Consider the following 25,959-nt stretch of genomic DNA (forward strand, 5'->3'; position numbering starts at 1 on the left):
TGGAGTGGGTTGATTTTAAATGTAGTGGGGTGAGACATCGTTTCCAGCGGACTTGACAGCAAAGGCGTCATGAATCCACGAGACCCGCATTAGTTCTGAAGGATGAGGAGGACATGAGTGGGTGAAGAGGACGGGTCAGTCCCAGCTGGACAGCGTGGCGCCGGCCGGCGCCTCTCAAACCCCAGGATGGAGGAGGCAAGCCGACCTGCTGGCCTTGACACTGGACCCTTGAAAGCTCCATTGTGAGAGCCACTGGCTTACGGTTACATTCTAGCGACGTATGTTATTTTTTTATAAATTTACTTATTTATTTAATTTATTTATTTGGCTGCGTTGGGTCTTCGTTGCTGCGCGCGGGCTCTCTCTAGTTGCGGCGAGCGGGGGCTACTCTTCGTTGAGGTGCATGGGCTTCTCTTGTTGCGGAGCACGGGCTCTAGGTGCGCGGGTGGCTCTTGGGCTCAGTAGTTGTGGCTCGCAGGCTCTAGAGCGCAGGCTCAGTAGTTGTGGCGCACGGGCTTCGTTGCTCCGTGGCATGTGGGATCTTCCTGGACCAGGGCTCGAACCCGTGTCTCCTGCATTGGCAGGCGGATTCTTAACTACTGCACCACCAGGGAAGTCCATCAGAGTATTTTAAATTGCAAATTGTTGCAATAAAGGAGGGCTGGCTTCCTGACTGCTACGTTTAAGATGCTTTGTGTATAATAACCTTGAACTTGTGGGGGGTCATGAGCCCCGGTCTGGAGGTGGGGAGGGATACAGATGTCCCAGGCCGCGTGCAGGCAGCAGAATAACCAGGAGGAAGCAGATGTTAGGCCAGGCTGTGGCCTGGGTGCCCTGGACACCAGGCGAGGAGGCAGGAGGGACCACAGAAGGTTTCAGCCAACAGGGTCTCTGCTCAGTGCTGCCCTGTTCCCCGGGCTAGGCACACAGGCAACAGAGGACCAGGCCACGTGATCTTCTAACTGTGTTCTCTGAACCATGAAAATGGGGCCGTGTGCAAACTAGAGGGGACCACGCGGAGCCTCTGGAATCCCGCCTGGTGGCCCTGGTTTCCCTTCTGCCTGTGGGATTTCCCTTTCTTCTTCATGGACCTCCCTGGGGATGCGCTGGTCTCCTAGATCAGTTTAGAACAGATCTCTTGGAAGCGTCGGCTCCCCACGGTGGTCCTGGAAGGTCAGGGTCCACTCACTTTGGACACAGGACCTGGGACGTGGAGCCCCGTGTTTTGCAAGTAAGAAGGGGTGTCCCCAAGACCTTGTAGGCGCCAACGGCAGAGATATGTGACCCAGAGGCTTCCAGGACCAAGTGACCAAGAGTGGAAACGAAAGGGCTGGTGATACCAGGGGACAGACAACCCCAAGGGTCCTCTGGCTTAGGAATGTCCCCACAGGACCTGACCCAGAATCTTCCGTGCTTTTTTCAGTGAGAAATAAAGACCCCAAACCATCCAGCAGGGACTAGATGAAAAATGGTGGGAGTTACACAGGGAGGTGTTTCGAGCCCGGTCCCACCCTGAAGGGAGACCCAGGCGGCCTCGGGACACAAGGTACACATGAGGACACTCCAGGGACCAGGTCTTCCTGAGAGATGATGGCTTTTACCCTAGGATGTGAGAAGTAGGCTGTTTTTCCCCTTCCTCGAAAAAGCAAAGCTACAATCCCTGTGCTGTGTACCTGACTCCCTGCCGTGGTGGCAGCTGATCTAGAAGTTTCTGCGCTTATGGTGACTTTGGCCTCACACCCGGCATTTCTCTTCCCTCCCCTCCTTACATAACGAGCCGGCCTCTTGAATAGAATGTGTTTGTTGGCCGCAAAAACAAAAACAAAAACCCCAGCAAACTTGTTTGGTTTCGTTAGCGCCGTGGTCTGTGGCCTTGAGTCCCCGACTGGGAGCCGCTAGTTACTCTGTGCCCATGGGGTCTCCAGTCGGGCCCTGGGATTTGTGTCCCCCGCCCTCCAGACATCCTGAGGCTGCCCGGTGACCCCGGCTGCCACCTGCTCCCATCTGGAGCGTGAAGGCCAGAGCCCTCGCCCCGGGGTCTACACTGGACGGCTCGGCCTGCGAGAGGGGACGTGGGTTTGCAGAACTTCCTCCCGGCCCTTGCTGCTGCCTGACCCCAGCTAGCTCTTCCATCTCCAGGTTTATCTTCTCTGTCCGAGATCCCCGCGGCCTCAGGGCCCTGAGTCTGGGCGTGTGCAATACACCTGCTCCCCTGCGTTCCGGAAGGACTCAGAGCCATGGATGCAGGACCAAGTGACCACTCCAGCTCCTGTCCCCACATGGACTGATGACCACAGGCCTCTTGGGGCAGCCCAGGGCAGCCCCTCAGCTAGACTGCAGGCTCCCTGCTGTCTCCTGTAGAAATGACAGGAGGTGGGTGGTCAAGGTCCAGAGTGGTGGGCGATCAGTTGACCGACAGAACTGAGGCCATCTCTGCCTATTTGCTGCTATTACTTTTTTTTTAATTAATAGACTTTTTTTTGAGAAGTTTTAGATTTACAGAACAATTGAGCAGAGAGTACAGAGCGCTCCCTTGTACCTCCTTCCCCTCCCTTCCAGCATCCCCTGTTATTAGCGGTGTATTTGTTACAACTGATGAGCCTTTATTAATACACTATTATTAACTGAAAGTCAGAGTTTATATCGGGCTCATTCTCGGTTTTGTACATTTTATGGGTTTTGACAAATGTATAGTGACGTGTATGCACCGTTACAGTATCAGAGTAGTTTCACTGCCCTAAACATTCCCAGTGCTTTGCCTGTTCGTCCCTCCCCCATCCCCTGGAAGCTACTTACAGGTGTTTGTCCTGCCGCCTCTGGGCCTGACCCCAGGGTGCACCCACCAGGTGGGTGGGTCACAGGGGCAGTGTGACCCATCATGGCCTTGGGGCTCAACCCGGCATGTGGAAGGGAGTCTGCCATCTCGGTGCCAGGAGGAGGGATGGCCTAGAATAGAATTTGGGGGCTGGAAGGCCTTTGGAGGAGCTCCAGGATTCAGACCCAGATACCTCCTATCTCAGGTGAGAAAACCGAGGACCAGAGACGGGATGTGAGTTTCCAGTCAGCACAGCTGGTTGGAACAGAAATCTGTATCCAGGCCTCAGAGAGGGCATAGGTTCAATTCAGCTTCTTTTTTAACAATAGGAGCTAAGTTAGTAAAAAGGACCAAAAAATAAATTTTGCAAAGAGCTAGCCACTTGCCTGTTTTGAGTGTCATCATTAACCTGCCCTGTGGGGGACTCTGGCCCAAGGTGGGGTGCCTGGAACCCTCAGTGGCCACTGGGCTCTGAGGGAGGATGCCGTGTGCCCCCAGTGCCCCCTGTTCTACCCGAGAACTCTGAGTTCCCACGAGGAGCCCCCCGACATGTGCTCTGCGTGTGCCTGGTGTGTGCCCGAGGGGCTGCGGGCAGGCCCTGCCCTGGAAGGAAGGGGAAGTGGGCAGATAGCATCTCCTGGAGCCGCTGATCTCCACGTACCTGCTGCGTTAGGCTTTGACACGCAGCACCTGGAGCCCTTCTCTGCAGAGTGCCCTCCAGCCTTCCATCAGATGTAGGGCGCTGAGGCTTTTGTGGCTCCCTCCCGAAAGTTCCTGGAGCAGCTGCTCACCCTAATGGGCATGACCACAAGCGTGGTGCAATCCCAGGAAGTAACACATTCACGCAAAGCCAGTGGATGACAAAGGGCAACTTGGAACAAGAGCTCTGTCGCTGGACGCAAAGATACCAAGAGAACTGAAATTAGATGATGGCTGACCTTGTATAATAATTATACAATAACTGACACCTGGGTGCGCAGGGCAGCCAGGTCCGTGCTAGGGGCTCCGTCTGTACTATGATTCTGCAGGACAGCTGTTATCACCTTACGTAATGGAAACGTACGCTAGAAGGTCAGAGTCAACTAGAGAGAGCACGGTGTGATAGAGAACTTGGCTAGAAGTTGCAAGACCAGGAGTTGGTTCTGGCTCGGTCATGACTCTACCACGTGGCGTTGAGCACCTCACTCAAATCTCTCTGGAAACCTGTGAGCCCACCTGTAATGGAAGGGGATCAATTTGGAAGGTCTCTGACATTTTCCAACGGCGACACCCTGTGACTGCGTTATTTCCCTGGTTTAGGTGTCAGGAGACCAGGGAGTCTGCGGTAGGCCTGGACCAGAGGGGCACAGGTGCTGACAGATCCCACTCTGGAGGGGTCTCGGTAGGTGGTTGCCCCCAGGGCTGTAACTGCTGTTCTGGGTCTGGGGTCGCCTGAGGCTGCTGGAGTTGGCAGGACCCACGGTGGGTCAGAGCAGCAGTGCCCACTGCTCAGAGGGCCAGGGGAGGGATGGATGTGGTTGGAGGAAAGGGGAGGTGGGAATTCCCTGACGGTCCATTGGTTAGGACTCTGCACTTTCACTGCCAAGGGCGTGGCCAAAAAAAAAAATATTCCATCCCTGGTTGGGGAACTAGGATCCTGCAAGCCATGTAGCGCGGCCAAAAAAAAAAAGGGTCGGGGGGAAGGTAAGGAGTTGCCTACCTCCCATCCATGACAGTGACGAGATGTGATTCTCTGTCTCCATCCTGTGTGCGTATTTCTGGGCACAAAGTACAAAGGGAGGTCAGAGGGCTTCGGCCAGGACAGAGGACAAAAGATGGTGTTCGTCCCTGTTCACTGTCGTGACATCTGGAAGGACAGGGGGTGTCGGCTCCCCTCTGAAATCTATCCGCACTGCTTCAAAGCTCCTGTGGTGCACAGTTGTCCAGACTCCTTTGTCCACGACGCAGTAACATGTATATTTTATTCATGTCTATGTGTGAATAATTGAAACAATTTTAGGAAACAGTGAGATGCATCCTCATTCTAATTTATACTTGGGTGGTTGTATCATCCACTAAATCGATTTCATGACCCACTGATGGGTTGGCGCTGTTAGTGAGAAAAGCTACATGCTTCTGGAGCAGCCAGTTCAGCCTGGGATGAAAGTTAGAGCGAATAAATAAAAGCGCCTTCTTCGTTACGCTTACTTAGTGCAGAAGCCCTTGCGTTCTATTCAGGTCCCTGGTGTTTGCTGCTTCCCCTGAACTCCTTGTACTTTTCAGTCTGTAACATGTGGTCACAGCAGGTGGTGACACACAGGTAGGAATGGAAGAAGCTTTGGGCACCTGCAGAAACGTTTAGGAAGAATCTTTTGATAAACGGTTTTATAAATATGGACACGGGGTATTCTCCAGATTCTGAGCTGAAAACTGTGTGGACTTTGGCTCCTGGGCCAAATCCCAGAGCCACATTGGGTAGGTGGTGGAGAGCAGAAGGTAGGTCTCTAAGCCCTGAGTCTTGCATAAGAGCCCCCTGCGTGGAGGAGGGTGTGTCTCGGAGCCGCCAGCAGCGCTGTGACCTTATAAACACGTTCCCTGGGTGCTCGATTTAATTCTCATTCAAGTTTTCTGTCCTGCGGTTCGTCTTGAAGCCCAGACCCAAACCATGTGATTTTCCCCCTGTGCCCCCGCTGCCCGTGGGGCGCTAGGCAGGCGGGTGGAGAGGCAGCTGTCGGGGGCCATTTGGGTCTGCGGGGCACACCCAGCAGCGTCTCCACTTTCCCTCGTGGTCGCTTTTTTCCTTCATGGAGAGGACTTAGCATGTGGGAGGCCCGATGACCAGCAGAGTCACCTAGCTGGCCGGGCAGTGGATGGTTCCCACAGAGGGTGCGACACCAAGGCTACCACGGTCTCAGTTGGTCATTTGGCGTTTTACTTGCGGGTAAAGAACCCTCCCCAGAAACCCAGCGCTGGTCTTTGCAGACCCTCTCTTAAGGTTTGTCTTAGTAACATCGTGAAATGTCAGAGTTGAAAACAGCCCTAGAAATTAAGGGCCGGCTGTCCTCTGACACACAGCCACTTCTGTTTGTCCTTGCTTTCAGATGGGCCAAGTGGCCCGAGAGATCCCATTAGAACATCCTTCTCTGATCACGAGGTCTTAGTGTTTCCTGTACCCTAGGCTGTCATCAGTCATTTATGTCTCCGTGTGAATGAGCTTCTTGGCGCCTTTTCCAGTGTCGGTTTTGTGTGGGGAAAGACTCCCGTTTGAGCCCTACCCGTGCGTCCGGCAGTGTGGAGGAGCGCGTCCCTGGGTGAATAAGCGTCTCCCTGCTGTCAGCTGACTGTGGTGGGTGGAGGGAGACGGCAGGTGGGTACCACACAGCATCATCACACGCCTGGTGGAAACACACCACTTACCCAGCAAGCGACGCGAGAACAATTCTCATCATTCCACAGATGACGCTAGAATGTGATTTCGGGACGTTTCCAACCTGCTGTTCTCCTTTACACGTTGTAAATCTTCCATGACAGTAAAAAATAGGGGCTGTTTCCTGTTTTTTTACTGAACCTGCAGGAGCGAAGACCTTTCACACCTGTCTTTTCCTCTCATCCATCTATCTCCCTTGGGGATTTATTTCGAGGTCCTTGACAAAGTCAGGGCTCTGTGTGTACAGAGACGCCCTGCTGACCGCGTGGGCCCCACTCCCCTCCCCAGGGGTAGCTGACTGTCTCCAGACTGCCACCTTCCTGCGGCCAGACTCGCTCAAGGTCAGCACCCACCAGCTCGAGGGTGGTAGGGGGAGGGGTCTAGGTTTCTGCATCAGTCAGGGTTCTGGAGACAGAATCAAGAGGAGTAAGAGGTACACCTACCTGTATATGCATATACACATCCTACATGTATGTCGTTAATATACACACATGTATATATCCTTAATATATATTTATCACATATTAATAGATTAAGTATATGCAATGTGTACTTAATATAAATATTAACTAATAGTAACAGTTGTATATATTACATATATTACACATGTTATGTTAAGCTATATCATTATATATCACAATAGGATATTAACTGATATATGTTATTTATATTATAAATATAATTATAGTATTAAGATAATATATATTACATATCAAGGGATTTGTTTTAAGGAATTGGCTCGTGTTGGCGGGAACTGGCAAATCCTGAATCCACAGGGCGGGCCAGCAGGTGGAAACTCAGGCGGGAGTTGACGCTAAGACCTTGAGGCAGAATTTCTTCTTCTTTCAGAAACCTCAGTTTTTGCTCTAAGGCCTTCAGCTGACTGGATGAAGGCCAGCCGCATCGTGGAGGGTGATCTCCTTTACTTAAGCTCTGCTGATTATAGATGCTAACCTCGCCTACAGATACCTTCACAGCAGCATCTAGCTCAGTGCTGATTAACCCACTGGGCGCTGTGGTCTGGCCAAGTTGACATATGAAATTAACCATCACAGGCTCTGTGATGGCGCTGGGTCATCAGAGCCCAAAGCTCTCTCCTCTGTAACACGACTCTCCTCCCATCACCTGGCTCGGCCTAAAACACCACCCGTGGAGACTGGGACTGTTGTGGATTAAGGCAGCACCTGCAACCGCGGCCACATTTGGTGACAAGAGCGCGGAAGACGCCTGCGATGGGCTCCGGGGGGGCTGCAGCAGACCAGGCAGCTCAGCTCCACACCTGTGTCTGCTGGGCCCCCCAAGGCACTTGTCTCCTTCCCTGCTGACCGTGAGCTGACCCAGACCCGCTGCGTCCTCCACCCAGCCTGCCCCTCCCACTGCCTCTATCCGGGAGGAGCTCGGGCTGGAAGAACACAAGAGGCTGGGGCCTAGTCCTTAGTGGTTAGCAGAGTCTGGACTCAACCTGGCCTGGGAACATTTGCCTTTAAGAGGTCACTTTGGGGGCCTGAGCTGGGAAGGTGTGGAGGGAGGGCCCTGGGAATGTGGATTGGGGTCCCCAGGCGTCCCACAGCCCAAGTCCCTGTTCCCCTCTGCACAGCATCCTTGGTTGTAGAGCCAGGAGGCCACAGGTCCTTCCAAGGTTCCATTTACCTCTGGTCAAGCAGAGGCTGCCCACAGGGCAGGGCCTGGCCCCACGGCCTTTCAGCAGGAAGAGAGCCTCTGGGAGCAGCCTGCACTGTGTAACCCCGCTTCAGGATTGCCGGGCTCTGGTTATTAACCAGCCTGTCTTCTGCTTGGGAAAGGGATAAAGACGGCTCTCTAATTATAGGAGGGGCAGCTAGCGTCTTTGCAGAAGCTCCTCACCTGATTTCAGACCCAAGTGGAGCGTGGGAGACTGCCCTGGCTTCCCAGGTCGGTGGTTGCCCTGGGTGACGCCCTTGGCCTCTCTGTGGCTTTGATTGGTGAGGCCAGAGTGCGTCTCGGCCAGTGGTCCTGATGCAACCCAGTTCCGTGTGAGAGCTCACACTATGGGAAGGGCTGTCTTTTTTTTAACCTTTTTTAAAAATTGAAGTATGGTTGCTTTACAGTGTTTCAGGTGTGCAGCAAAGTGATTCAGATATATATATATATATATTCTTTTTCAGATTCTTTTCCATTATAGGTTATTACAAGACACTGAATATAGTTCCCTGTGCTATACAGTAGGTCCTTGTTGTTTATCTAGTTTACATATAGTAGTGTGTATCTATTAATTCTAAACTCCTAATTTATCCCTCCCCTGCTTCCCCCTTTTGTAACCGTAAGTTTGTTTCCTATGTCTGTGAGTCTGTTTCTGTTTTGTAAATAAGTTCATTGGTATCATTTTTTAGATTCCACATATAAGTGATATCATATGATATTTGTCTTTGATTTACTCCACTTAGTATGATAATCTGTAGGTCCAACCATGTAGCTGCAAATGGCATTATTTCATTCTTTTTTATGGCTGAATAATATTCCACTGCATATATGTACCACATCTTTAGTTATTCCCCTGTTGATGGACGTTTAGGTTGCTTCCACGTCTTGGCTATTGTAAATAGTGCTGCTATGAACATAAGGGTGCACGTATCTTTTCAAATTAGAGTTTTCATCTTTTCTAGATATATATCCAGGAGTGGGATTGCTGGGTCATGCGGTAGTTCTATTTTTAGTTTTTTAAGGAATCTCCATACTGTTCTCCATAGTGGCTGCACCAACTTACGTTCCCACCAACAGTGCAGGAGAGTTCCCTTTTCTCCGCACCCTCTCCAGCATTTGTAATTTTTAGCCATTTTGTTGATGGCCATTCTGACCGGAGTGAGGTGATACCTCATTGTAGTTTCGGGAAGGACCTTCTTTTGTATCATCCTATCTGGTCTTCACAACATTGCCCTGTGATACAGACGGCACTATAGCCTCATTTTACAGATTGAAAAACTGAGGCCCTTGGAGACTAAAATGCTTTGCTCCATGCCAGAGTTAGGGGAGAGCTGAGGGGAGAATGCAGTCTCCTGACCACTCTGGTCTAGGGCTTCTGAAGCTACTTGTTGCTGAGAAAAGAGTTTACTGTCTGGTGCTGCTGTGGAGCTGGAGAGCCACTGGGTGAGGAATTGGGGACAGCGGTGGGGCAGGATACTCCCTTAACACCAAGGAAGGTCAGGCTGCCAGACTTCTGCCTTTTGCACGGCCCAGGGCTTCTTTCTTGGGAGAAAGTCCTGCCCACCACGGGGCCAAAGCACTTTCCCTCCCGCGGTTGGTCAGTAGGCATCACATGGGCACAAAGACCCAGGGTCGTTGGCCAGGGCAGCGAGGGAGCCCCCAAACAGCTATGTGAATCAATCCTGGGACCACCAGGTGAGGGGAGGTGGGAGGGTGGCCGCAGGAGCGAAAAATAGTGGGTTTTTTTCTCTTTTATATCAGGAAGCCTCTCAGAGTGCAGTCAGAAACCATGATGTCTTCTGTGGAAAATAAATAATTCTGGAACTTCTCCAAGAGTTAAGTTTAGGCTTTTCCCCTAATTTGTCCCCTGTCCCTCCCCTGTTACCGAGTTCCAGTGATTCTGGGTTCGTTCCTTATTTTTCTGAGAGTCGTTATGTAACATGAGTGTTCTCAAAGGCTCCAAGTGACCATGGCTCTGGTCACTACCCCCAACATTAGTACCAAGAATTGCCCGTTTGGTGGTTTTGAGGGATTGAGCAAAAGCCAGTCCATCTGGAGACGCCTCCCTTGAGTATCCCACGTGAGGGCCTCACCAAGGCCTTCGCCACAATTCCGACAGCTCGGGTGCAGAGGAGGTTAGATGGTGGGAGCAACCCCCCATGTTGGTGACAGGGAGTACGGGGGTCAGGGGGACAGGCAGGGCAGGGGGCCAGGTACCCTTAGTCTGAGGACACCACTCACGGCTTTCCAGAATCATGCTGAGCTGGGATGCACCTGGCATTTGTACCAGCGATCCATGTGCTTAAAATTGAGGGACCTTAGAAATCACCTGAGAAACTAGAGGGTTAGTACTTAAGAAGCAGATTGAGACACACATTAAGATAGAAAGCCAGATACGTGTCTGGGTCCCGACCCGCTCAGCTAAGAAACATCACCAGGGAAGCAAGGGGCACCCCCTCATCCCTCCGCTGGGGAGCCCACACCATGTCTGCAGACTCTGCCCTGAGCTGGGAGAACAGTGGAGAGTACTTGGTAGTTTGAGAGATGAAGAAAATTATTTTTATGACAAATCCTAGAAGATGAGAAGCGTTTTATTCTCAGCCTAGCAGTGCTCCCTTAAACCGCTCCTGACCCCACCTGCTGTTTAGCCCAACAGATAAGAACAGAGAATGTCTGAGCTAACAGGCATCTTCTGAAATTATCTAGTTAAACCCTGTCATCTGACAGATGGAAAACTGGATTCAGACGTGCCCGAGATCTCCCAGATCCCCAGATAGGAAACCACAGAACTGGGCTGGAAGCCGGCCTTCCGGCTCTATCTGTGTGAACAGGTCGTGTTCTTATGTGCCCGAGGGGTGCGGGCTCGTTGACGCCCAGACAGCGCCCTGGGTCAGCTGTCTGCACCCAGGTAGCCCCAGATGCCGCTGATGGACACTCTTTGGGCTCAGGTCTGCTCCGCAGGGGAGGAACATGAAACTGTCCTCAAAGTGTTCCCTCCTCGGTAGGAGTCTAATGGCTGGTAGTTGCACAGGAATGTTCTGTGGTCACCCTGACGTTTAAAACCCCTGGTTGGCCCTTAGGTGCAGGCCATGGCCCCTGACATTGGCAGCCTTTCTGTTTGTCCTGTGTGTGCACTTTCACCAGGGCTCTTCCTGGGGTAGCCCAGCTGCATCAACAAAGGAGTTTTGTAAGACAAAGCATCAGAAATGCTGAAAAGGCAGAACTATATGACCGATACACACCTACTGTCAAGGCTAAGACGGGAGTAAAAGAACCCTCATTTCTCAAGAATTCACACATCAGTTGGTTGTAAACAGCATAGAGAAATGTTGGGATAAGTGGCCGGGGAGTGGGTGAGCCATCAGTGAGACCCCAAACTACACAAAATGTGGGTGATCGAATTTGGTGGTGGGATGATTGATACTTGTCTGTCCTTTGCAACATCAGCATGAAATACTTCTTAAAATTGTTCTATTGAAGTATAGCTGATTTACAATGTTGTATTAGGTGAATTACTTTTAATTAAGAAGTAGACCTTAAAGAGACAGTATCACAGGCTGCCTTGGTAGTGAATCACAGAACTGTACAGACCCTCCTCCATCTGTTCTCTTCCCCTGTGATCTCACTGTGCCATGGAGACTCACTTTGCATAGAAGAACCCTGTATCTTCACAGCCTCCAATACCAAGTTGCTTTTTTTAGTCTTTTTTTTTTTCAGTTTTTTGGCTGCGTTGGGTCTTCGTTGCTGCGCGCGGGCTTTCTGTAGTTGCTGCGAGCGGGGGCTACTCTTCGTTGCGGTGCGCGGGCTTCTCATTGTGGTGGCTGCTCTGCGTGCGGGCTGTAGGCACATGGGCTCAGTAGTTGTGGCTCGCAGGCTCTAGAGTGCAGGGTCAGTAGTTGTGATGTACGGGCTTAGTTGCTCCGCAGCATGTGGGATCTTCCCGGACCAGGGCTCGGACCTGTGTCCCCTGAGTTGGCAGGCGGATTCTTAACCACTGTGCCACCAGGGAAGAGTCCCCCGGGTTGTTTTTTGTCACTGGAGCTGAGCCATCCCAAGGCAGTGGGAGGGTTCAATAGAAAGAGCTCTGAGCTGGGAGCGGGTGGACCTGGGTTACAGGGCCTGCTTGCTACTGTCTGGTTGTCTGGCCTTGGGCAAGTGGCTTAACCTCTCTGACCCTCCGTATCTTCATCTATAGACTGGGGTGATACCACTTGCCTTTCCTACTTGTATGGGCTCCTCTGAGGACCAAATGAGGCACCAAATGGAAGTTTTAAGGACGTTCTAATGGCAAATTAATGACAGCTCTGCTGCTGAGACCTGACTTTTTTGAATTAGACTTTTGGCTTTTGCCTGAAATTCTGAAGAGGGGCAGGGGTGGGGTATTAAGGTTGGCTCGCATCTTGGGAATTTTCTCAAACCTGGGGCTTTTCTCTTTTGTCCTGTTGCTTTCCTGACAGGCGACTTTATCAGCCCAAATCCTGAAAATGCACTTTCCCCAGAGACCCTGCTATTTATCTCCGGAGCACGTGGTCAGGGTCTAAACTACAGTGTGTGCAGCTGAGGGCAATCCCAGAGGACAGAGCGTCTCTAGGTGCCTCAGTGTGGCCCAGGGAACTGGCCACCCAGCACCAGGGAGGGTCTGAATGCCTGCCAGTGGGGAGGGAGAATTCAGGATGGCCAGATGTGGACAAAGCAGTGAGGGAGGCACAAAGCTCTGGTGGGCGTTTAAACCCCGTGAGCAGGGTGAGCTCCCGGCGCCTGGCCTTCGGGAAGGTCAGCCGAGCTGAGAGGCCAGGTCCCCGTCACTCCACCTGCTAATAGTCTCGTGGTCACCGCTGCAGTCGGAGATTTTCCCACACCCGCCTCCACGGTGCGCACTGTTTCCCGGTGAGCTCGGGGAGGTGAGAGCTGAGATTAGAATCGTGGAATGTGGGACGGGGGAGCCTTCCAGCAAAGTCCACTGCTGGTGCCAAGGGACTTCTCTGTGGGGATGTTTGACCGAGGACAACGCACCGCGCGCTGCCGTGGTCGCCTGTGTGGCGCCCTCCTTGTCTCGCTCTGGGCGAGACGAGCATCAGGGGACCAGCCGCAGGCCCGCCCAGGGCTCCAGGCAGCCTGGGATGGGAGCGAGACCCGCGTCCTGGTCTCGGCTCTTTCAAGACCGCCTTGTCCTGAGTCACTTAACCGCCAGGGCCTCAGTCGCTAGAGCCTGATGGTTCCATGAGGAATAATCGAGTATGTGCAACAGGGCTTTGGTGTGTAGAAACTGCTCTGCTGAACAAAAGTGAGGGTAACGATTATTTGAAACCGCAGAGGAACGTACTCATTAAAATAGGAGCTACGCGTCCACACCTGTTTCCTCCTCTTCCTTAGTGACCTGCAGTCTCGCGGGGTCTGCCCGTTCGCCGCCCCTCCTGCCCATCAGCACAGGCGCGCACCCCCTACACGTGCTGCCGGGGGAGGGGCTGCTGTGTCCGGGAGTTGATTCAGTCACTTCTGCACACCTGCTGCCTGTGGCGCAGAATAGCGAGATGAATGATTTCCCCTCACCCTTGACCGGTTCACAGTCCAGTTAGAGAAATAGACTGATAAATGGTATTGAGAGAGCACGATAAGTCCTGTAATAAAGGTAGTCTAAGGTACTGTGGTAGCACAGGTAAGAGAAGCATGAATTCTGCCTGAGGGATCGTATCTGAATTGGGCTTTGCATGACAGTAGGAGTTCACCCCGTGAGCCAGGATCTGCGGGCTGGGAGCTGGAGGCAAGTGGGCAGGAGGAAAGGGCTCCAAGCTTCAGAGAGATGGCCAGCTCCGTCCTGCAGGGGCCCAGGTGAGCGAAGTCTGTTCTCCGACGAAGGGGTTGTACGGTGGGCGAAGGGTGACCTTGAACTGAGGAGCTGAGACAGCATTCCAGGCAACGTGTCCACAGACGCACAGCTGTGTTTAAAAAGCTATCAAGATCCTGCCTGGGCTCTTGCTGAAAGAAGGAGACGGGGTGCAGAGCACATCAGAAATAAGGCTGCAGAGGTCGGCACATCCACGGGGCCTGTATTGGAGCCTGCAGGGCCCGGCTGAGAGCTCCTGACTGTGAATCGCCCGTGGGAAGCTGGTGGCTCCCCGCCTGGGCTGCCGGCTGAATCACCGTGAAGCCTGCACGGCACCGCAGACCAGTCGACTCTGTGGTGGGATCCAGCTCCCGAGGTGCAGCCAGCCTGGGACGCTGAGATAAACCAGCACCAGAGGGGCTGAGTCTGGAATCTGCCTACGTAAGAGATTGCCAGCAAGTCCCGGTGGACTAGGTGTGGGAGCCATTGCCTAGGCTATGGTGGAGGCCCTGGGGCTTTAGGGCAGAGGCCAGCATAATGGGGCCACGGTTTTAGGAATCACTGTTCTAGCAGAGGTTTGCAGATAGCTTGAAACAGGCTAAGCTGAAAGATTTGGAGAACCATTAGGAAACCCAAAAGAGAGCTGGGCAAAGGAGGGTGCAGACCTGGACCCCACAGCAAAGGGGTTGGGAGGTTGGAAGGGGTTAAAAGAAAGATTAGGTACACAGAAAACTACAAAACGTTGCTGAAAGAAATTAAAGAAGACACAGATAAATGGAGAGACCTCCCATGTGCATGGATTGGAGACTTAATATTGAGATGGTAATACTACCCAAAGTCATCTACAGATTCAATGCAATCCCTATCAAAATCCCAATGGCATTTTTTTGCAGATATAGAAAAATCCATCCTAAAATTTGTATGAACTCTCAAGGGACCCCAAGTAACTAAAACAGTCTTGAAAAAAAAAAAGTACAAAGTTAGAGGTCTCACACTCCCTGAGCTCAAAACTTATTACAGAGTTACAATCATCAAAACAGTGTGGTACTGGCATAAAGACAGACATATAGACCAATGAAATAGAACAAAGAGTCCAGAAAGAAACTCTTCCATACATATATGGCCAAATGATTTTCAGCAAAAGTGCCAAGACCATTCACTGGGAAAAGATAGTCTTTGCAATACTTGGTGCTGGGAAAATTGGGTATCCACATGTGGAAGAATAAAGTTGGACCCTTACCTTATTATACAATATACAAAAATTACGGTAGTTCCCCTTAACCACAGGCGATATGTTCCAAAACCCCCAGTGGATGCCTAAAACCATGGAACTGAACCGTGGATACTATGATTTTTCCTGTACGTACGTACCTAGGATAAAGTTTAATTTATGAAGTAGGCTCAGTAAGAGAATATCCAAATTGCCAGTGTCCCTCCTCTTGCACTTTGGGGCCATTATTAAGTAAAATAAGGCTCATGTGAGCATAAACACTGTGGTACCGCACCAGTCAAACAGATAACCAAGACGGCTACTAAGTGACTGGCGAGGGGGTAGCACATGTACGGTGTGGATATACGCTGGACAAAGGGATGATGGTTCACGTCCCAGGCAGGACAGGGCGGGACAGTGCAAGATTTCATCAAGTTACTCAGAATGGCACGAAATTCAAAAAACAAAATTGTGATGAATTGTTTATTTCTGGAATTTTGAATTGTTTACTTCTGGAATTTTTTTTGAATTTTTATTTTATGTTATTATTATTATTTTGGCCATGCTGTGAGGCATGTGGGATCTTAGTTCCCCAACTGGGGAACGAACCCGTGCCCCCTGCAGTGGAAGCACGGAGTCTTAACCACTGGACTGCCAGGGAAGTCCCTGGAACTTTCTCTTTTCTTTTTCCCCCTTATTTATTTATTTATTTGGCTGCGTCAGATCTTAGTTGCCGCATGCAGGATCTTCACTGCGATACGCGGGGTCTTCTAGCTGCGGCATGTGGACTCTTAGTTGCGGCATGTATGTGGGATTTAATTCCCTGACCAGGGATCGAACCCGGGCCCCCTGCATTGGGAACATGGAGTCTTAACCACTGGACCACCAGGGAATTCCCTGGAATTTTCCATTAAATACTTTTGGACCCTGGTTGACCTCAAGTAACTGAAACGTTGGAAGGCAAAACTGCTGATAAGGTGGGGGGGAGCTTTTGTAACTCAAAATGGATCAAAGACTTAAATATAAGACTTAAAGACTTAAATATAAACTGTAAAACTTAAAGAAAACAGGGGAAAAGCTCCATGACACTGGATTTGGCAATGATTTCTTGGGTATGACACCAAAGCACAGGCAACAAAGTATTGATAAAAATATCAACAGATAAATTGGACCACATCAAAATTAAAAACTTCTGTGCACCACAGGACACAATCCACAGAGTGAAAAGGCAACCTACAGGATGGGAAAAAAATACTTGCAATTCATATATCTGATAAAAGGTTAATATCCAGATTATATAACGAACTCCTACCAACTCAGCAGCAAACAAGCTGGTGAAAAAATAGTCAAAGGGCTTCTTGAAGAGACATTTTTCTAGAAAAGATATACAGATGGCCAACAAGCACAAGAAAAGGTGCTCAACAGTATTAATCATTGGGGAAATGCAAATCAAAACCACAGTGAGATACTGCCTCATACCTGTTAGGATGGTCACCATAAAAAACAAAAACTAAAATAAAATAATAACAAGTGTTGGTGAGGATGAAATTGGCACCCTTGTGTACCACTGGTGGGAATGTAAAATGGTGCAGCTGCTACGGAAAAAGTATGGGGGTTCCTCAAAAGTATTAAAAATAAATTACTATGTGATCCAGCAATTCCACATCTGGGTATATACCCAAAAGAAATGAAAGCAGGGTCGCAGAGATGTTTGTACACCCACTGTATTAGTTTGCTAGGGCTGCCATAACAAAGTATCACAGACTGGGTGGCTTAAACAACAGCAGTTTATTTTCTCACAATTGTAGAGGCTAGAAGTCCAAGGTCAGGGTGTCGGCAGGGTGAGTTTCTTCTGAGAAACTCCTTCTTTGGCTCATAGATGGCCATCTTCTCTCTGTGTCTTCCTTCTGTGTCTGTTTCCTGATCTCCTCTTCTTATAAGGACACGAGTGCTGCTGGATTGAAGTCTTATTAGAGAGCCCATCCGTATGACCTCATTTTAACGTAATTACCTCTTCAAAGACCCTCTCTATCTGGGAACGCGGGGTTGGCATCGCTGTTGGTTTTTTTCCGGCTGCGCTGCCTGGCTTGTGGGATCTTAGTTCCCCAACCAGGGATTGAACCCGTGCCCTCAGCCGTGAAATACAGTCACATTCTGAGGTAATGGGGGTGGGAACTTCAAACCTATGAGTGTTGAGGGGTACGCAGTTCAATCCATAACACGTGTGTTCATAGCAGCATTATTCCCAGTAGCCAAAGGGTGTGGAAGCGCCCTGTGTCCCATGATGGAGGAACAGATAAACAAAATGTGGTCTATCCATACGATGGAACATTATTCAGCCTTTAAAAGGAAGGAAATCCTGTTACACGCTACAACACGGATGAACCTGAGGACCTTATGCTAAGTGAAATAAGCCCGTCACAGAAAGACAAATACTGTACGATTCTACTTACATGAGGTCCCTAGAGTTGTCACATTCATAGAGACAGAAAGTAGAATGGGGGCAGGGGGTGCCAGGGGCTGGGGCAGGGGGCGGGGGGGTGGTTGTCAAATGCATATGGAGTTTCAGTTTGCAAAGGGAAGGGCCCTGGAGGTTAGTTGCCCAACAGCGTGAACGTGCTTAACTGCACTGAACTGTACACTTAAAATGGTTAAGATGGTAAATCTTGTGTACATGTATTTTACCACAATAAAAAAGAAAAAAACCAAAAGGTTAGGGATGCAGGCAGCTTCTCCCGGTGGAGGACTGCCCAGGTGCGGTTCCTGCCCAGGCATGGAGGTGTCCACCGGGCAAAACACAGGAGGAAAGGGGAGCAGGGTGAGGGTGACGTGATGACTTCATTTTAGACACCACGAGTCTTTGGCGAGCTGCTCCCCCCAAGGCCATCTCTCTGGGCCATGATGTCATCAGGCCTTTCTGACCGCTTTGCCGCAGCGGCCAGCCCTCCCATGCGGCCCTGCCATCTTTCCAGGAGGACACACTTCCTTGGGCCACACTCGTGTCATGAAATGAAGTCCTGAGCGCTGCGGTGGGCTCTGCCCTCCCCCTTTTCTGCTTTTCCTCCCTTGCTCTCTTCCTTCTGCCCTGCGGTCCCAGCCTCTTCTTCCTGCTCCTTCCCCTGGGGGGACGGGAAGGGAAGCTGAAGGTGGGTCAGGATCTCCGAGGGGGGCCAGCACGTCTCCACCCCTCCTTTCACCTTGTTGGCCCTCCGCATCCTCCCTGGGGCTTGACATTCGAGGAGGTCTCAGGGAGGGGGTGGTGATACACACGGAGAGCCAGGAGCGGCCCTGGACGAGGCCAGATGGGCACCTGAGGGTCCAGGTCATTGACCACGTGCTCTCTTTCCGTCCTAGGACCTGAGTTCCTTTGCCATGCCGCTCCTGGATGGAGACCTGGAGAGTTCAGAAAAGCATCCTTCTCGTAAGGTAAGCCACCTTCCTCACAGCTTCTCACGGCTCACCTGAGGTGCCACTGAGGCAGAACTCCCTCAGCGCGAGCCCAAGACACATCCACCCGTGCTCTCACCTGTACATCCACCTGTGCTCCCACCTACATGTGCACCTGTGCTCCCACCTGTGCTCTGACCTGCGCTCCCACCCGTGCACCTGGCTGCTGCCTCACACCTGCCTCACACCTGCCAGGCTTCACTCCTTTCTCTTCTCTCCTCTTCCCTCTGGGCTCGTCCGCGGCCACGGGACTCCCCGAAGAGGGCAGAGGTGATGCCGAAGATGGACAGTGAGCTCAGCACCCTGAGCGCCCGCGGAGCTGATTAGCGAAGAGAGGAGGTTGAAAGCATTAGTGAAATCGGGATGTGGAGACCAACTGTCTCCCCCGCAGACGGGAGCCCCTTCTCCCTGCCCATTCCTCTCCCTTTCGTCCTCTTTCCCCCTTTCCCTTTCCTCTCTTTAACCCACATTCTCCCCTCTCCCTCTGGTCAGTTTTTCCTCCAGAGGAAGCTGGAGCCGTGGAGGGCAGGCAGCCGAGGAGTGCGCATCCCGGGGTGGGTGGGTTGGCCACGGCAAGCAAAGGGAGGTCCAGGTGGCCCGCGGTCAGGGTGAGTGTGCGGCAGACGGCTGGGGCGGCTGCTGGGCCGAGGCTTCGGGAGGGGCTGCCGTGGGCAGTGTCTGAGAGCAGAGACAAGAGCCAGGCTGAATTCTTTGGCCCTGGAGGCTCCACGTCCCTCATCCCACCGGGCTGATGGGAAATGGGAATCTCCATCGTTATTGGGACTTCCTTCCTAGATTGTGCAAAGGTCCTGGGGTCCCATGCAGCACCTACACTTGGGTTTTAAATGAAGGAACTGGACTTCAGGATGGTGGAAAGACTTTCCCACAGTCACAGGGCTGCTTAATAACTGAGCCGGCTTCAGTCTGGGTTTCTTGGCGCTCAGCCCAGTGTGCGTTGCGCTGCGTCTGGACACCCTGAACTGGGGCCAGTGGCGCAGGCCATGCAGGGACGTGTCCTCGGCCGGACAGGAGGCTTTCTGCCCTTTCTGGATCATCTCTGCATCTTTGTACCCTGTGACTGAGACCCCCGTCTCCTAAGGGGACTGAAAATCCTCAGGGACTGCCAAGCTGAATGTGGACTGGACACCTGGCGGCCTCCTCTCCCATCTAGGTACACTCAGAGTTCAGTGCAGGGGTCACAGCTGAGCTCCCCTTTATGGGTGTTCTGGACTCAAGGATGCCAACCCTGGGACTTCCCTGGCAGTCCAGTGGTTAGGACTCCGCGCTTTCACTGCTGAGGGCACGGATTCGATCCCTGTTCAGGGAACTAAGATCCCACAGGCCACGCAGCACAGCCGAAAAAAACCCAACAACGATGCCAACCCTGCGTTCCCAAGCATCGGTTGATATGGGAGCTGCCTGGTCTTCCCACCTGTCCCCTCTCCTGGCTCCCCTGTTCCCAGAGGTGGCAGCTCTTTGTTACATAACACATCTCGGTACAAGAGCTTCATGGTCACCTTGACTCTGCACAGCTCTGTGTGCAGCTCCCGGGCCAGTATTGGGAGGTAGGTCAGTGCCATCAGCGTCCCTGGGGTCATTCAACACCACTGTGGTCACTCTGGGTCAGCCAGCATGGCCTGGTCTGGGGCAGTCTGTGGAATGCCCAGATGCCCACAGGTTTTCCTGTCTGTGTCCCTTGATCCTGGGATAGGGAGCCCGGCTCCTTTGTTCATGTTTCCTGGCAGCTTCCCTTCTGTGTGACCCGGGACAAGATATTCTCTGTGAACCTGTCTCCCCATCGGCAAACCCGGGCTCGTGGCGGTGCTCACCTTTCCTTATGAGGATTCAGTGAGCTCGTCGATGGAGCAGACGTAGAGCAGTGACTGGCCCGGGACACGTGCTCAGGGACAGTCTGGGAACGCAGGCGTGGCCTCAGGACACCCCCCACTTCGGAGCACCGTGAAGGGGTGCACGTTTACCTGAGCCGTCGGGAACGTGGCATCTGGCCAGGCCTTAGACGTGGCTCGGGGCCTCTCGTCCACTGCTGGCCGTGTGCACTGTTCCTCCATTCCCTCTGCCGAGAACGCCAGCCCCTTTCCGTCTGGAGCACACAGGGACTCAGAGCGGAGCCGCGCACCATTAGCGCACTGGCCCCGAGGGCACTGGCCGTGTCCTGCATCCCAGGCACAGCCTCCACACCTCCCCAGCCTGAGTCGGGCTCCACAGACCCTCACCTCGAGGTTTTGTCCAACTCGGCCCCCCTTTCCTGGCGCCCTTCACCTTTAACCCCTTCGCCCACACCCATTTCCCTCAGGCTCCCAAGGGGTGCCCTGTGCCCAGCTGTCAGTCACCGTCAAGGCCAGCCCCGCGGACCCCTCGCTCACCTTCACACGTGCAACCCTCCTCTTCGCTTTCCTGCATCCTCTGGGCTGAGACCAAGCACCGGGTGGCCTGGCCCTGGCCCCCGCGGCCCTCCCTGCGGTGGCAGACAGAGGTGGACCTGGAAGCTCTGCTCGCGGAGGCCTGAGAGCCCGCCGCGTAGCTCTGCAGAGCCGGCAGGCGCTCGGGAGGCTCTGGGCCCTTCGTTCACGTTCACGCCTCGGGAGGCGTGCCCTTACGTTTAGCAAGGTGTCAGTTTACTGCAGCTTGCTAAGAGGCATGGGCTCTGTCCCCAGTGGCTGCAATCATGCCGATACCCACGCCACCCCTCCCAACCTACAGGAAGCAGACCCGGGGGCTCAGCGCCACCGCCCCCTCGCCAGGGTCAGGGCGGGAGACACGGGGGACAAGGCCGGGACGGGCCACAGCCACCACTGTCTGGCCGTGTGGGGAGGGCCTGCTTTCTGGACCCCCCTCCTGAAGCCCGATGGCTGAGTGCCTGGCCCTTTAGGCCTGCAATTCTGAGCCCGGAATTGGAATCAGTCCTAGTCGGAGAATCCTAGGGCTCCCCTTGCCCGCCAGGTACGGTTCAAACCGGCACCCAGGCCCTTCGAGACTGCCGTTTGCCTCCACCTGCCCCGGTGACCCGTCCGCGGTGGCCCAAGTGAGTGGCTGTCTGTCTGTCCTCCCGGCTCCAGCTCCTCTCTCCCCCCGACCCTGGGACACCTCTGCCCATCGGCCTGTCCACAGCCCGTCGGCTTTCAGCGCCTTCCCTGCTTCAGGGCCCCATGATGGGCAGTGTCTCCCTCTAAAATCTCTCCCCGTCTGGGCCACTCTCAGAGCAGCCCTGTCTTGCCTGCTGTTCTCCAGGGTCTCGCGGGGACCCCATTCTTGCCCACATCTTGTTCCCTGCGTGCAGTGAGCGTCAGCTTTGCTCCGCAATCCCTCCTCCCTAGGCAGAGCTCACTGTGCAGTGTGAAGGGGATGGGGCAGCAGCGGGGCTGGCCTCCTACTGTGACTCCCTCCCTCTGCCTTCAAGCTTGACCTTGACTCCTCTTCCGTTTCACGTGACCGTTTCTGCTTTTCTCGGGAGGTGAATGGTGTGAGGGTCAAGGCCGTGGGCCTGAGGTCCCGCCCACCACTTACCAGCTTTGGGGCCTTCCCTCAGCCTCCAGCCAGTGCCCTCTCTGAGCTCCGGGCTCAGCGGCACCCAGAGGGTGATGGTGACAGGCCACTAGAACGTCTGCCCTAAATGACCGTGTCCCCCCGGCCCCCGTGCTGAAGAGCTCTGTGGTTCCCCCTCAAAGGAGGGTCAGGTTCTCACCCCATGTGGAGTCTTTCCGTAAATCAGCCCAGCCTCCCCGACTCTCCACGTCTACCAAGGGTCTCTTTGTAGCGAATTCGTGACAGTGAGGGCTGACCTCCCAGACGTACCTGCCGTGTACCATCGTGTACACGTACCTGCTGTGTACACCTGCTGTGTACCTGTGTGGCAGGTGCTTCCCTTGTGTATATCCTGTCATCTTGACGACCCTGCGAGTCGGCCTAGTGTCCCCATTGGATACATGAGAACACTGACACGTAGGTCACTTGTCACTGCTGGAAACTGAGCTGGGATTCAGACTCCTGTATCTTTGTCCCGAACCCTGACACGTACCACCCTGCCGTGGGGTCTTCCTCCACCCCTGGGCCTGCTGGCCCTATGCCCCACCCCCACGTCCACAGGCACACGCCTCCCACCGCTCCAAAAGCTCTGTGTTCATTACTCTTAGGATGCAGAAAAGCCCCAGGAAGCCTGAGTCCCATAGGCCGGTTGGTAGTGGCTGAACCCAGTACTCTAGAGGCAGAGAATCTAAATGCTATTCACACCAAATGGTTAGCAAAAGAAAACCCTGAACTTCTCCATAAGGAGGAGAGCCTGAGTTATATGGCTCTGGGGAAGCTCGGCCTCTGCCTCAGATTCCCACTCGGCGAGGGGACTGGCACGGGGCTAGCCTCTGCACCCCTCCCCGCCATGGCCACACTGGTCCTTTAACGCAGGGTGGAGGGTCTCAGGGAGAAGGGGGCGTGCGGTTGAGGGTCCCCACAGGGCATCACTTCCTTTAAGGGACCTCAAGCCCAGCTCGGGGGCTCCCTCTAGTGGTGGAAGAGCTCACAGGGGACCCGGGTCCAGGCAGGCACCCCAGTGGATAGAGGCACGGAGACTGCCTCTGCCCTGTGCGCAGTGCACCGGTCGTCACCTGCTGTGCGGAGCCCAGGGTCTCAGTGTGCTGCACGACCCCTGCCAGGTCTCATGCTTGCCCCAGAGCCCAGGGGACACGTCGTTTTTTCCTTTTCTGCTGCAGAGCTGGGTGGGCCCCGAGGCCCTTCTGGCTCCTGTGTTGCAGGCTTACCCGCGGGACGGCAGCAGGTCATGTACAGAGTACAGTTCCTGTGCGTCAGGTCTGCCCGATGCCCCTTCAGACAGCCCTGAGGGGCAGGTACAGCCCCTCATTTCACGCAGGAGGAGACGGAGGCTTAGGGAGTCTACGTAACCTCCAGGGTGGCCCAGAGGCGAGCGGGTCAGGCCCAGGCACTCAGGTGGGAGCGCCAACTGCTACACCCGCCAGCAGGACACGTTCGAAAGTCCCTGAGTCTGTGAGCCTTGGCTTAAATACGGAGTCCAGTGAGTTTTGAAACCATCACTACAGTTTCAAGCCGTCGCCGAAGTGAGCCTCAGAGCTTTGCAGCCTTGTTCGCTTTCTTCCCGGCCTCTGCCTGCAACCCCCGTTACTCCAGCGCCGAAGCTGCTTGGAGGTGAAAACCTCATCACTTCCCACGCCAGGGTCCCCTCAGGATAGAGCCCTGGGCCCACTGTCTTTCAGATCAGAGAGATCAGATCTGTAGTCAGACTTCGAGCAGGACAGGCACGAGGTCTTCAGGAGTGAAGGCCAGGAGACGGGGCCGCAAATAGGACGCAGGGGGCAGGTGCCGTGTTTCGAGCCTTCTCGGCTGCATGGCTGTCCTCCCCCACCTCCAGAAGACCCTTCCAGAGAACCGGGTCGAGGCCAGTGGGCTCCTGGATGCTGCGGCCTGGACTGTGGGTGGGTCGTCCCGGGGTCCGGTCCTTCCCCTGGGCCGCCTCTGTCTGGGGAAGAGCGTGGGGCTGTTTCTCGGGCCAGGTGTCGTGGCAGCAGCTGGATCATGGGGGACAGGCTCTGAGTGACCTCACCCGTCCGTCTCTCTGTCTTGTCTGTCTGCAGGTGGACAGCCCCTTCGGCTCAGGCAGCCCCTCCAAAGGCTTCTTCTCCAGAGGCCCCCAGCACCGGCCCTCCAGCCCCGTGTCTGCTCCCGTGAGGCCCAAGACCAGCCCCGGCTCCCCCAAAACCGTGTTCCCGTTCTCCTACCAGGAGTCCCCGCCGCGCTCGCCCCGCCGCATGAGCTTCAGCGGAATCTTCCGTTCCTCGTCCAAAGAATCTTCCCCCAACTCCAACCCGTCTACCTCGCCCGGGGGCATCCGGTTCTTCTCCCGCTCCAGAAAAAGTAAGGCACTGATGACTGTTGTTCAGGTGGGTGCAGGGCTGCCAGGGGGCTGCTCACAGCCGCTTGGCCGCGGGGCCACCTGCAGGGACACCAGAGCTGGCCGGGTGGCTGTTACTGATGGTGCTGAGTGTGTGCGTCTGGTCTGTCCCCCGGGAACAGATTTATCTCCAGCGCAACGTGTTTCCACCTGTCGCTCTATCCCTGCACTAATCCGCCCAGTATGGCGTGGCTTGTGGGGTTAATGTAAATACCCCAATACTCACAGTAGGGCTGTGAGGACAGCCACGTGGAACGCTAGCCTCCAGCCTTCTCTGGGAACCAGCAGCGGCCCACGCCTGGGGCCAGACGGCCCAGCGCTTTCTCTGATCTGCCGTGTGCGGCCCCCAGGGCTTACGGCGTTTGGGGGATTTGAGTGAACCTGTTTCTAGCACGTGCTGACCTTTTCTGTCTCAGGCCCTGGGTAGGTGGGGTTGATTTGCTACAGAAACAGGGGAAGCAGATGTGTGTTTCAGAGAGAGTTCTTTAGGCTCATGAGTGTTTGTGATCTAAGGATAAAACATTCTCCACTGAGCACCGTTGATCGTATCTAGAAATATACCAGGGAAACCATAAAGTAGATGGAGTTTATTTTCACCTTTCCCGTGTCTTAGTGCATCTCCCTCCTCTTTGCAACTCTTTCTGAGGACGTAGGAAGTTCCTATCAAGAATACAATGATTTGGAAAACAAGCTTGCCCTTGGGCATCGCGCCTCCTTTCTTTCCGGGTTGTATTTGCAGGACCTGTGGGCTGGAGCTATTACTCTATCTGCAAGGCCAGCCGGAGTGCAGTTTCAGTCTCCGTGACTTGTAAGGAAAGTGTGGGAAGCTTTCTTCTTTAATTTTTTTCGGTGGTTTGGGGTATCGTTCCTAGCACCCCTAAAGGCATCGCCATGATGACTGAACTCATGTGTAAGTGTACAAATGTCACAGGACAAGGTGGTCCTCACACAGACAGTACGGGTGACGTGCAGTTAGGAACTTAGATATGAAGCCAGATAGGGAGGTGTGTCCTAGCACTGACATCCCAACACCCTAGAGAGCATCCCCAGTTTCCTGGACAGGGACCCTGCAATTCTCAAATATGCCATCACACACCACCTCTCAGAGGGGAGGGGATGTCAGACCAGACCTTCACCAGGTGTCCTGTTTCCCCACAGGTGGCATTGTGCCTAGGTTGCTTACAACAGAACTAGGTTGTATGAATTTCCTGGGGCAGCCATTACAAAGTACCCCAAACTGGGTGGCTTGAACAACAGAAATTTATTCTCTCAGTTCCAGAGGCCAGAAACCAAAATCAAGACGTCAGCAGGGCCATGGTCCCCCCGAAGAGTCTAGGGGAGAATCTGTTCCAGGCCCTTCTCTTAGCTCCTGGCGTTGCTGGCGGTCCTGGGTGCTCCTTGGCTCATGGAAGCAGCACGCCAGCCTCTGCGTCACCGTCGCTGTCACATGGCCCTCTCCCGCCGTGTGTCTGTCTGTGTCTGTGTCTTTGTGCTTCTGCGTCTCCTCTTCTAAGGACAGTGGTCATTTTGCATTGAGGGCCATGCTACTTCAGGATGACCTCCTCCTCACTAATTACATCTGCAAGGACCCTATTTCCAAATAAGTTCGCTTTCTGTGGTTCCTGGAAGGACATGAATT

At 53.5% G+C, this 25,959-nt stretch overlaps 1 protein-coding gene across 4 annotated transcripts in view; it reads left to right on the forward strand.

Moving 5' to 3' along the window:
• Positions 1 to 25,959, forward strand: part of PRKAG2 (protein kinase AMP-activated non-catalytic subunit gamma 2) — a 276,675-nt gene that overhangs the window by 61,212 nt on the left and 189,504 nt on the right. For all 4 annotated transcript variants that reach the window (XM_027101458.1, XM_027101457.1, XM_027101455.1 and 1 more), the window contains exons 2-3: positions 18,290 to 18,361; positions 24,004 to 24,283. In XM_027101458.1, the coding sequence (XP_026957259.1) occupies positions 18,290 to 18,361; positions 24,004 to 24,283 (352 nt within the window). The remainder of the gene's footprint in view (positions 1 to 18,289; positions 18,362 to 24,003; positions 24,284 to 25,959) is intronic.

The sequence above is a fragment of the Aethalodelphis obliquidens genome, unplaced genomic scaffold (genome assembly GCF_003676395.1).
Source record: "Aethalodelphis obliquidens isolate GAN/ISIS:26980383/991018 unplaced genomic scaffold, ASM367639v1 scaffold5, whole genome shotgun sequence".
NCBI lineage: Eukaryota > Metazoa > Chordata > Mammalia > Artiodactyla > Delphinidae > Aethalodelphis > Aethalodelphis obliquidens.